The following is a 12,083-nucleotide window of genomic DNA, read 5'->3' as shown; positions in this document are numbered from 1 at the left end:
CCTGTTCAAAGTGTGTGACACGCCTGAGATTTACCATGGATGATAAGCGCTGTGTTATATGCCAGCAGCAATCGCCCAGTGTATTCGTCACCCGCTTCATGGGCAGCTACACGTCCACCATACCCTCCGAGGAGTTCGCTCGGTTGCAGGTGATTTGAAAAAGAATATTTTTATAACGAGACTATCCTAGTTCTTTTAAAAATGATCAGGAGTAAATAGGAGCATGAAGACTGTGTCTGTAAATATGACATGCATGACAAGCTTGTTAATGGATGGCAGGCGACGCCAGGATTATATGATTTACAGAGCGTGGAGGCCTATTTTGATGACAAAGGCCATTATGAAGACATAAGGTGTGCCCCATTTCCTTGAAAGGTCCCAATTCTATCTAGCTGTGGGCTGTCGTGAAGGGCGCTCTGTCACTTTGTGTGGTGTCTACACATCGTAGCTTCTAATGTACCTACTGCGCACTCTGTCATACAGGGCACTCTGCAGCTACAACCACCCTGCTCTAGAGGGCGTTGCCCCCATCAGCAGCTTCAGGTCCCTGAGAGAGCTGAAGTACAACCTGCAGAATGCGAAACAGCTGCATTTCTGCGACATTTGTGTGGAGAGCAGGAAGGTCGTCATCCTGATCCCCTCCGCATCCAATCTTGTGATGTCCATGGCACAATCTTCTAATTATAACAGATTCCCTCGGTCTCAGTCGTGTTGACTCAGCAAGATGTCTCCTACAGGTGTTCATCCCGGAGCAGATAGCATACAGCAAGCCTGAATTGGACCGCCACATGCGCAGCGGCGATCTGACAGGCCCCATGGCAGAGAGCGGCTTCAAGGGTCACCCACAGTGCCGCTTCTGCCGCAAGCGCTTCTACGGGGACAACGAGCTGTTTGTGCACATGCAGTCCGCGCATGAGCAGTGCTTCCTGTGCCGACGCGCGCGCCCTGACCGCTACGTCTACTACAAGGACTACAATGAACTGGAGGGTGCGCCCCTCTGCGATGTGTGCACAATCTGCTTGACGGTTCATGCTGCGTCATGCTGCGTTGTGAAGCTGGATCATCACTTGGATACAGGCGGTCTGCCCATGCATGCAAGATTCCCAGGTCGTGAGTTTATTAGGGTGCAGGCACAGCCGCATCCTTATCTAGATGGTTCTTTGATGAGTTATACCCAGGATTCCGGCATTTATGGAATTGCTGCTAGTAAGAAGATGAGTGATAAAGAAGCACACATCCCGTATGTGAGTTTCAAGATGTTGCCTGGTGCTTGTGCAGAGCACTTCCGGCACGAGCACTACCTGTGCGAGGACTCGACCTGCCTGGAGAAGAAGTTTGTGGTGTTCACCAGCGAGCAGGAGATCAAGCAGCACGTGGCGCGCGAGCATGGCGGCCACATGTCGCGCGCCGAGAAGCGCCAAGCCCTCACCATCCCCATCAATTTCCAGGTGCATGCCTTGGGTGTTTTCTGACTCAATCTGGTATCTTCAACACGCTGTCCATCACACTTCCTCTCCTTCCAGCTGCACTCATGAACGCGCTCGCACCTTCCCGCATAACACAAGGCATGTCTCTGGATTTGAGTAGTTTAGCGTCATGGTTGCGTGCTTTCTCCTGCAGTATCGGAGAGGAGAGGAGCCGGCCGGCCCATCTGGGCCTGCGGCCGGCGCCGGCATTGTGATCGGCGGGGCCGGCAATGTCCAGTCCAGATTCAGCCGGCGGCCACCAGCAGAGGTGTTCCCTCAACCCCATACGTTCCCTCTTCGAGTGATGTTCCTGCCTGCATCCCTCCTCGTTTTTCTATTGCTTGTCATCTTATTTCCGTTAGCATCTCTATGCCCGCACAAGAGAGGTGCTGCCAAGGGGAGTATAATGTGGAACTCCCCTTGGTGCTGCGGACCCTTGAAGGCAGAGACTGAGACTTATTTGGGGCGTGGCCAGAGCGACCGACGGCAGATAAGCAGCGCGGTGCAGGCGAGCATAGAGTCGGCACAGACGGAGCATGCGCTGCGGTCCTCTGCCACTCCCGGCTCCAATGGCAGAGCGGCGGAGGAAGCTGCAGAGCAGCAGCCAGCCTTCACGGGGCCTGCCCACTGGGCAGCTGCTGCGGGCAGGAGCGGCGGCACCGCCCAAATGCGCCCAGAGGACTTCCCTTCCCTGCCAGGTGGGCAGCACGCCTCACACAGTCTCTCCTGCTCCCTCCACTCCCTTCATTGATGGCCGATGAAATGCTGCGTGCGTCTGTTCCGAGGAATGGAGCATGCTGAAGGAACGAAAATATGATGCAGGGGCGTCCAAGTCTTCAAAGAAGCGCGCGAAAGCAAAAGAGAAGGCGCAGGCCTCTGGTCTGCAGGACGGCAACCGCTCGGCGTCAGCCGCCAGCCTCAGGGGCGACGCACCCCCCAGCATGTCCCAGAGCACATCAGCGCCTGACCTGCAGGTCTGCCCTTTTGTCTTTGAAAGACTGGAATGAGGCAGACATGTGTCTTTGAATATTCCGATAATTAGTCATTGAATGATCTGAATGATCTCTTGTAGCTCAGTTGTCTGTCGTGTGGCCATTCTGTGTCACTCCCACCAGATTGCCACTTTCAATGAGAGGACTCCAGCCTAGTAGCATGGGGAGGGCTGCTTGGGGCGCTATTTGACAGATGGACGGTGCGCTGTTGCAGGCGGAGGTTCTCAGGGAGCCAGAGTGGCAGGAGGTGGCCGCGCCGCAGCCGAGACAACTCCAGCAGCAGCAGCGGCTGAGCGCGCTGCAGCGGCGAGCGGCCGCATCCGCATCTGCACCCACAGAAGCCTTCCCTGCACTCCCATCCGCCGCACCCAGCAGCTCCCAACCACCCCCTGCTCGACCGCTACCGCCCCCATCTGTGCCCGCGGCGTCAGCGGCACCGTCTGCTGCGGCATTCCCTCCGCTCCCCACGGCGGCTGCGCCAAAATCCGGCGCGGCGCGGGCGGCCCTCTGGCGCGCACCGGCGCCCTCGGCGGCCAAGTCCAGCGCCGCGGCATCGCAGCAGCGTGCGCCGCCGCGCATCATGGAGCAGGATTTCCCTGTGCTCGGCCAGACAAGGAATGCTGCCACGCCAGCTCCCTCGCAGCCTGTTCCTGTTTCGGATTCGCTGAAGGCTGCAAACAAGGTGCGCGCTCACATCCTTGGTGCCCAATCCCATGCTTGGCGGCATCCTCTGGCTCAGCACAGATCATTGGGCTGTTTGACAGCTCATCTGTGGAGAATGATCGAGATGGTGACCGCTTCTGTGTGGCAGGCCTTGATGGAGAAGATCCGCGGGCGGCTGGACGCAGAAGATCTTACCACGTTCCGAAGCCACGCAGCGGCGTACATGCGCGGCGACACAGACGCGCACTCCTACTACGCCGTTGTGGACTCGCTGGGCCTGGGCCCACTCGTGCCTGAGATGGCCGCCCTGCTGCCCGACGCGGGCAAGCGGGCAGAGCTGCTCTCGCTGCACGGCGCAGCTGCGGCGTCCCCGTCGGACGCTGCGGCGGCCGCCGTCCACGCCTCGCAGAACGCCAGCTGGCAATGCGCGCGCTGCAGCCTCATCAACGGCCCCGCCGCCGGCTCCAGCTGCGAGGCCTGCGGCTCCCGGCGGCCATGGCAGGCCGACAGCAACGGCGCCGCGGCCGGGGACGACTTCCCGGCGTTCGGCAGCAGCGCGGCCGGCGAGCCGGAGGCGGCCAAGGGGCCGAAGAAGGGGAAAAAGGTGTCAAAATTCGAGCGGCTGCGGCTGACGGGGGGCGACCCGGAGGCGACGGCGGCGTGGCTGAACACGAGCGGGGGGACCAAGACGAAGCCGCAGAACATGTGGACGCAGGGGCGGCCGGCGGTGGTGGGCGGCGGGGGGTCCCAGCCGCGCGGACAGTGGGCGGCCAAGGACAAGCTGGCTCACGAGTGGCGCAACATAAATGATGCATGGGACAAGAAGTAGGGATGTGGCTTATGATGATGACTCTGGCTTGCAGAGTTGCATTTCCTGTAGTTCAGGGGGCAGATCTTGAGCAGATATGCCACTTGACGCCTTCCTCAATTGACCAAGCTCGTTCAGCTGATTACTCCATGCCCTCAGTGGATGCAAGGTGCTTCTTCCACCAATTTTGGATCTTCATCGCAGCAAAGGCTATTCACTGTGGCTCTCGTGCGCGTGATCTTGACGTCAGCTGCTGGGCATTAAAACTAGAGTAGATCTGATAGTGCTAGCTGTAGCACAGGACTGGCTGCAGGTCAGACTCAGCTGGTGTGCATGCTCATCCACTGCAGATTGAATATATGAAACCAGGAGAGAATGCATACATGACAGACAGAGCGAGCATCAAAGTAGGGAGGAAGAACTGCCTCGCTGTGTAAATAGAGTTCATCAAAATACAAACATCTCCCGGCCAGCACTTATGTATTTTATGCCCAAGATCATGCACATGAACAACCAATGGCGCCATACTTTACATGAATAGAATCTGAAGAAGGATTTGCTTCCCCAAACCCCATGAAAAGTCCAGTACATCTTGTCGATCTTTGGCACATTGCAAGTCCCTCTAGAAATAGCATTCCCCAGACGGTCATCAACTGTGTGCTCCTCAGTAATGGTACATCATGTCAGTCAGCATTGCACTGCAATCTTGTCAACACTCAGCACCACTCGTAATGCACAACAAGCACCCCACACCACGCTGTTTGTACAGGTGACCCCCTCGAATTACCAATGCGGTGATAATTAACAGCCGAGTCCTCAACAAACATAATGCCCCAGGAGGAGGAGCGGTGGCAACATGTACAGGCAGAGCGTACAGCATCCACGCCACATACCAGGCCTGGTAAAAAGAATGTGACACAATGCATTGCATCTGTCCGCCCGCAAGAATCATACCTGTCCTTATATGTGCCATGCTCTTCTCAGAGAAGGGCGCATTCTGATGACCCCAATAGGATGCTCCCCCCAACAGATTTCTTCATATGTACACCCAGCTCCACAACCCCAGGGGAATCTATCAAATGTGCTCTAGCTACGAATTCAAGTGGGACACAAGGCAGCCACACGGCTGCCAAAAAATACATACATCGCAAGCCTTACAAGCTTCTCAAATCATCTAGGTGTAAGCAGGCTTCTTCCTATGTGGTAATTGAAAGTGAAGACTCCCACGTGTTTTCCCAGGTAAGAAAAGCAATACCTACGGCTACCAACAACAGTCTACTGCTGCTTCCGCCGGCGCTCTGCCTTGGCATAGGAGCCAGAGGTGTAGGAGCTGGACTCCAGGTGCTGCCTGAAGACCTCTGTGTTGGTGCGGGCCATGTATTTGGGAAAGTCAAATTTTTTCATGCCGCCTGCCAAGGCCTCACGCGCCACCATCACCCGGTTTGCCAGTGCAGGAGGGCTGATGTAATGGTCCCTGCCACTTATCTTATCGGTCGCGTACTTGGGCCGCTGCTTCAGCAGTTCCAAGACGAACTGCAGAGCAATCATCAGCTGCTCAGCTTCAAGTTGTAGTCTTGGGTCAGCATTTGAAGAGTACATCAAGGACAAGGTGCACAGGAAAGAAAGCAATGGACAATGCAAGGGGAAAGGAAGGTCAGTCCTTCAATATAGGAGCAGCACTCACCTTGTCGCCGGTCATGGGCGGGTTCGCAGAGCAGTATTCTGAAAACCAGTGGGCGACGAACAGATCTGTTTCTTGAAGCTGCAGCAGCACCTTCTGGACAGCTCTAGAGGTGAGAACTCTTGCCACGATTTTTGCGGTGTCACTGCAGAGCACAAATCCCTCACATCATGTTTCTCTCATAATTTGCTCATATACTCAGACAGGTATCTTTCAGCAGCGCACCTTGCAAAGATCAAATCGTCCTCATTGATGCCTTCATCTGAGTCATCGTCCCGGGCGTCTCTGTCACCCCTGGCAGCACAAGCAGTCGATCAGCTGAAAGGTGAGCACCTGCATCACTGACAAGATCCAAAATGTGCTTGTCTTTGTATCAAGATCTAAGGTGAATGACACTGAGGAGGAGAAATATGGGTTGAACGCCCCGATTTATCACAAGGTCAAGAGTGCTTCTTCCAATTTCAGGTGACATACGCCCAACACTCCGTGAAATATCAAGGAGGCAGCTTGAAGATGAATTGTATTGCGCAAAGCTGGTCACTGATGCACAATCGCATGCACAAAAATGAAAGTTGCCCTCCTAATATTACCCTTGTCACCTTGGAACCCAACTCTGGCCTGCGCCATGCAAGGCTGGTGAAAGACGTACCATTTATTCAGCTCGTTGTTCTGGATGACAAGGGTGCCCCTGGCACGTCCAAGGCAACGACGACTACTCTTGCTTACAAGGACACGCCCCCTAAAGTTGACCCTTGTCAGCTGGAGACGAGCTGGGAGACTGGATGCAGTCAAGCTGTACAGGATTGCCATACGTGGGAAAAAGATCAGGACTTTCTGCTTCAGCTTCGTGCGAAATCAGCTTCCCGCTTAATAACGTGATGCACAAGGTTGACTACCCTCTTGACTTCCTTTTGCTTCTTGCAAAGAGCTGGACTGCGACAGATACAAGTTCACAAACTACCTAGGAAGCGACCGCTTCTTTTCGTCTGTGGCAGACGCAGAGGGAGGAAGCGAGTGTCTCTTCAGCACGAGTCCAAATCTGGAGATATTTGTGAGGGCAACGTCATCCGACCACGTGCACGGGGATACTAACGTCAGTGGGAGCGCTCCTTCTTCTGGGAACACAAGCCATTGCATGCTCACTTGTGACAGCAGTAGGGACTGTGTTTGGTTTCTAAATTGGAAGTCGAGCGAACTTCAGTTCATGAACCATGGGGCTGGCGATGCAGCCTTGTGTGCTACCATCAACGGAACTCGCATGTGGGCACCCCATCGGAGGTCGCCATGCCCGGGATCCGAGCAGATGTGTGCGTAAAAGGCGCTGCAGGTACAACAATTTAATCTGCTACCACAAGCTTGTCATTTGCCAGGGATGCTCTCACCGATGCGTTCAAGAAAAGGCTGCCCTAGTGATGGTACACCTGAGGTCAACGCATTTCATCGTTCCTGGTCGATACCTTTGAGGAGTTAAGTTACTAAAGCCATGTTTTTCCATTATGCCATGTTCTTACACAAGTATTACCTTAATATCGCATTCTATGCTTCTTCCTGAGTATTGAGGATGTCTGCAGGCACAGAGGGCTGAGAGTGAGCGCAAGTGCATCAAATCAGGCAGCAAGGGAGAGGCAAGTTCATTACTTTAATCAAACTCAACCGAGCTGTGATCGAGACCAAGACTCCGAGATTGGTATGTGCATCTTCTGCTAGGCAGCTCTTACTCTTTGGGTTGAGAGAAACTGTGCTGGATCTGGACAGGCCATCAGTCCTGACTTCCCAGGACAACGAGGGGGAGGACTGCAAGGTGTTCGTGTCTCCAGATGGCTCAGTCCAGGAGGTCATGTGCTGCGATTACGGCTTCCGCTCTGGATTTGGCCGCTTGTACCAAGGCGGCGACGGCGAAATCCCCAAAAATTTCTTTGCTCTGGTGACAACCACAGACCAGATTGCCGTAATGCAGTGGCTTTGTCATGCCATCTGTTAACAGATTGTCCCGGTCCCTGTGGATTTCAGGATCCCAAATTCGCAGCATTCGATCATTGGCATGGGATGCAGGGCGCGGACAACTTCAAGAAGGAGTTCAAGCAGTTGCGTCGGTCATTCCGGTTCAATGACTACAAGGAGATCAGAGAGCAGAATCCACCCACAAACCCTCTTGCACGAGTAAGCATCTGAGTTTCTCCCCTGCATCTTTCGTGATGTTTGTTGTGAGGCTTATAGCAACTTTACAGGTGTGCAACTCGCCTCAAACATGCAGCATCATGCATGCAGGTGGTTTCATCGGTGAACAAGCAAGTCGTCCGCGGCTTTGCCAACCTGGACCACAAGCTTGAGGACATTGGCGTGCTGCCACCAATAAAGCAAGCGCCGCTGCCAGAGGAATTAATGGACGAGGATGGCAACCTTGCCTCCGACTGCTCCGATGTGCGTCAACGCACCCTTGCTATTTCTTTTTCATGTGCTCCAGCAGTGCACCTGAACTGCATGCTACCAGTCCTAGGCAGCATGCCCTCGTAACCTCCTACCGCCCGATGACACTCAAATTTTAAATCTGATGACTCCCTCCGCAGGTCGCTGATAGAGTCAGCAACAAAGTGTCTGCACCCTCAGAGAGGTGGTGCACTGCAGTCATTACTCGACATGTCCACTGACAGCTCAGCGCCTGTGTGCATGGCAGGTGCGCGAGAAGCTGAAGATGCTGCGGCTGGAAAACGCGCCGGTGTGGGAGCGTGAGAAGCGGCGCGCGGCGGCCCCGGGCCACGCCAAGGCGCCGTTCATCATCAACGTGGCTTACACAACGCTGTGCGTGGTGATGGACGTCCTGTACAACAAGCGGCCCATCCAGCGTTTCTGGTTTCTGGAGGTCGTCGCGCGCATGCCCTACTTCTCCTACATCTCCATGCTGCACCTGTACGAAAGCCTCGGCTGGTGGCGCGCCGGCGCCGAGCTGCGCAGGGTGCGTTAGCACTCTTTGAAATAGCCAGGCACTCAGGCATTTACACAACTCTTCTCTTCTGCAGCAGCTGAATCGGTGCATGGGGGTGAATGGGTTCCTTGTGACAGTAGCTGCGAGTGCAATGCACAGATTGTCCTGGATCCCATGTATAATTGCAAGCTGCGTGGCACACTTTGGATGGGATGCCAACTATGCACAGCCTGGCACGTGGACACAGGCCATCTGCTTGTGCTGCATGCGCAGTGATATATGTGGATCTTTCAGTGGACATTTGGTGGAATAGAGATAAGGAAGTGACGGAATGTCGCCGCATGCGCGCAGATCCACTTTGCAGAGGAGTGGAACGAGCTGCACCACCTGCAGATCATGGAGTCGCTGGGAGGGGACCAGTTCTGGATTGACAGGTTTGCAGCGCAGCATGCGGCCGTGTTCTACTACTGGGTCATTGTTGGCTTCTTTGCCTTCTCGCCGCAGCTAGCCTACGTCTTCTCAGAGCTTGTCGAGGTGGCTCTCATACCTTTCTTGTCTTCCAAGACAATCTGCATGACAGTCCCTACCTCCCGTCAAATTGCCATGCATGCATCAAGGCAGTTGCCTGTCAGGGTTACGTTTGTTTGCACACAACCCTGCCAGTTTTGTGTAAGTTGGAGCTTACTGTGTGAACAATCATCCTTGAAACTGCTGGATCTTGGCCCTGACAATCTTTGAGGAATTTGAAGCTCTGACTGTATGTGTGCCTGGGACAGGGACATGCGGTGGACACATATGAGGAATTTGTGGAGGAGAATGCAGAGCTGCTGAAGACGCTGCCGCCTCCAGTTGTGGCCCTGGAGTACTACAAGAACGGCGACCTGTACCTGTTTGATGAGCTGCAGACCACTGGCACCGACCCCAAGCGGCGGCCTTCCTGCAAGTGCGCTCTTTTCTGCACTTGCATGCCTTGCTTGCAGAGGTCGCCGCTTCAAACTGTACTGAGCAACTCCTGCTCAGCCTTTGTCCTGCAGTAGAGTCTGGGGCATGCCAAGGAGGTCTGGGCTTTTCACTGGGTCTGGCACGGGGGATTGGGTATTTAGAGAAAGATGTATCGTTGTGCGCAACTAGCTGAGTCTGCGAGCTGAGTGTGGGAGTCATGCTGTGCGCGCAGCAACCTGTACGATGTGTTCTGCAACATTGCTGGCGACGAGAGGGAGCACGTGAAGACGATGAGGGCGTGCCGCACCTACGAAATCGTTTCTGACATTGCGAATCGCAAGCTGACGAGGACAGAGAAGGCGGATGCAGTGTCGCCCATTCCGACGTCCAATGGCACTGGAGCGGGCAAGGAGATGCCAAGCGGTGCTGGACAGGTCAAGCAAATGGACACCAGCCAGCTGAACTAGACAGCATCACCTTTGTGTCATCATGATCACTGATCACGGCAGTGCCATCGTATGCATTTGTAATCTGTATTTGTTTTTGTTTTTGTCTATGAAAGAGCCGGTTTGTCGATGCAGATCAAGGCTTATCATGACCGTGCCAAATTCTTTAGGTATCAGATCGATTGAAATTTGACCACCAGTTATAGCATGCTCCCCATGGGCAACAATTTAAATTCAGCCCTGCATTGCTGGATCAGCGAGTTGAGTTCTGGATGTGCATGCATAAGATAAGCAATTGCCTTGTGTGTATCCTGAGGCGACCACGCGGTTGAACCACCGTGTTGATTTGCACAGATGTGCGTGTAAATTATGATATCAGATCGGTGCATGAGCACTTTGCTACACATCCTGATCGACTAGTTAGCTACACTGTCCAACTTAGCTTGGAGCCTGGAGTCCTTCTTGGAGCTATCCCGCAGCAGCACTCATTCTGGATTGTCTTGTGAGCCCAACTCACTGTATCGAATCTCGTCAATCAGTCCTGCTGCATCTCTTATGTTGTGCCAGGCCTCGCATGTACCGCATTGTACAAATACCATGCCCCTGTCCCATGCAATGGGATTCACCATTCTGGTGGTCTTGCCATCTGCAGGGAACACACCTTTGCAACTCAACGCACAGGATATCTGGACAGTCTGCACTCGAGAAATTATAGTTCTTTACATCAAAGAATGGACCATAGAAATGATCACTCACCACACTTATTGCAAGTGAAGGTGACTTGACGAGATCTCCTGGGCATGTCCAGTTGCATGCTTGCCGCAGAGTCCCTTTCTTCCGTGTCATTGGACTCACTGCTGCCTGCATAGCAATACGCTTTTTGCCTGAGCCAAACAGCAGCGCCTGTGGCACCCACTGCGTGCTTGAAACAGCGCATATCCAAGGCCATGTCATGCCAACCTGAGGTGCTAGGAGCCGAATCATCCAAGCTCGACTGTGCTGGATGTCCACAGGAGAGCAATAGTTCCCTGTGTGGATTGCTAGATGTTCCTTGTGCTGTCCGAGATCGCATGAGCTTCTGTGGGTGCCGCAAGAACCGTTGCTGCCTTGCATATCCAGTGTAACATGCTCTGCTTGCTGCTAATGCAGAAGGTGGAAAATTTCGGGTTGCTGCTTTCATACTCTCCATCGTACACAAGAACGACGCTTCTTATTTAATAAAACAGGTTTCGAGTTGTCCAGATCAACACTATCTGAATCTTACCAAAAGTAACCTTCTCGATGCACAGACTGCTACACAAGAAACACAACAATTACTTGAACGATGATATGTATTTGAAAGGTTCCAAACACGAGCGTCTCCTTCCTCCGAGACCCAGCACAATATCGAGTCTGTGTGCGACGGCGTTCCAGTGCCTACGCCTCAGCTTCCTAGCCCAACTGCTTTCCCAATTTGCCCAAGAAGAGGGAGAAAAGTGCTCGTTTATTGGTGAAAGAATATGAAAGCGAGCTTTAATGGCTTTCATACAGGTTGAGCAAGACCGTGGAAGGTCCTGATGCATGGGTGCAAGGTTCTATATTTGAGAGCAATCTAGGCAGTGTGAAACAGGCATACGCACGCCAAAATGTTTGAGGCACAACTTGCCTATTACCTGAATAGGTATATTGGCGCCTATGTGCAAGGCCTGGACACGCAATCTCTGAAGATCTCCGTTTTCAAGGGAGATGTGGTACTGCGGAATCTGAAGCTGAAGCCCGAGGCTCTGGCTGACCTCAATCTTCCAATCACTGTGAAGGCCGGCCTTCTTGGCTCTCTCACATTGAAGGTTTGTTTTTCGTCACTCGCCGTATTATTTTTGATGAGACTCCGGAATTACACTGGAGGCATGCAGTAGGCCATCACTTTCTTGGAACAGACTTCGTGCTTTGTATCGATGGCGAACAATTGATTTGACCAATTATCTACTAATCTAGGGTTCTACGGAAATTCCTGTACTCTACAATGCCAGACCTATTTCGCATGCCAACCTGCAGGTGCCCTGGGCAAATTTAGGCAGGTCGCCCGTCATCATTACCATCGACCGCCTCTATATCCTTGCTGGACCGAAGACAGAAGAACCATCAGGTGAAGAAGAGCAGTATGAGGTGAGCGATGGATTCCA

General features: G+C 53.5%; 4 protein-coding genes across 4 annotated transcripts in view; 3 read left to right on the top strand and 1 right to left on the bottom strand.

Annotated features, from left to right (window-relative positions):
- Positions 1–20: 20 nt before the first annotated feature.
- On the top strand, positions 21–4,382 carry COCSUDRAFT_46598 (hypothetical protein). The gene is made up of 10 exons (XM_005649618.1): positions 21–149; positions 280–353; positions 484–622; positions 738–987; positions 1,279–1,448; positions 1,621–1,734; positions 1,942–2,164; positions 2,289–2,440; positions 2,673–3,140; positions 3,270–4,382. The coding sequence occupies exons 1-10, from the start codon at positions 36–38 to the stop codon at positions 3,948–3,950; spliced, it is 2,385 nt and encodes a 794-aa protein (XP_005649675.1). The 5' UTR covers positions 21–35; the 3' UTR covers positions 3,951–4,382.
- An 822-nt stretch (positions 4,383–5,204) lies between these two features.
- COCSUDRAFT_40462 (hypothetical protein) lies at positions 5,205–6,420 on the bottom strand (the record flags this gene model as incomplete). The annotated part of the gene is made up of 4 exons (XM_005649617.1): positions 5,205–5,462; positions 5,614–5,755; positions 5,836–5,904; positions 6,260–6,420. 4 exons carry the CDS (start codon positions 6,418–6,420, stop codon positions 5,205–5,207), a joined length of 630 nt encoding a protein of 209 aa, XP_005649674.1.
- Positions 6,421–6,768: 348 nt separating this feature from the next.
- On the top strand, positions 6,769–11,244 carry COCSUDRAFT_46597 (hypothetical protein). Its single transcript, XM_005649616.1, has 11 exons — positions 6,769–6,937; positions 7,182–7,235; positions 7,366–7,534; positions 7,663–7,770; positions 7,879–8,031; positions 8,285–8,563; positions 8,885–9,067; positions 9,310–9,476; positions 9,708–10,567; positions 10,678–10,782; positions 10,882–11,244. Exons 1-9 carry the CDS (start codon positions 6,822–6,824, stop codon positions 9,940–9,942), a joined length of 1,464 nt encoding a protein of 487 aa, XP_005649673.1. The 5' UTR covers positions 6,769–6,821; the 3' UTR covers positions 9,943–10,567; positions 10,678–10,782; positions 10,882–11,244.
- Positions 11,245–11,546: 302 nt separating this feature from the next.
- Positions 11,547–12,083, top strand: part of COCSUDRAFT_61368 (hypothetical protein) — a gene marked incomplete at both ends in the record, with an annotated part of 28,183 nt that continues 27,646 nt past the window's right edge. Inside the window, 2 exons of the mRNA XM_005649615.1 lie at positions 11,547–11,747; positions 11,956–12,066. Of these exons, the coding sequence (XP_005649672.1) occupies positions 11,547–11,747; positions 11,956–12,066 (312 nt within the window). The remainder of the gene's footprint in view (positions 11,748–11,955; positions 12,067–12,083) is intronic.

The sequence above is a fragment of the Coccomyxa subellipsoidea genome (genome assembly GCF_000258705.1).
Source record: "Coccomyxa subellipsoidea C-169, whole genome shotgun sequence".
NCBI classification, from domain to species: Eukaryota; Viridiplantae; Chlorophyta; class Trebouxiophyceae; family Coccomyxaceae; genus Coccomyxa; species Coccomyxa subellipsoidea.
The sequence above is the reverse complement of the archived record's forward strand: the minus strand, read 5'-3'. Positions and strand labels throughout refer to the sequence as shown.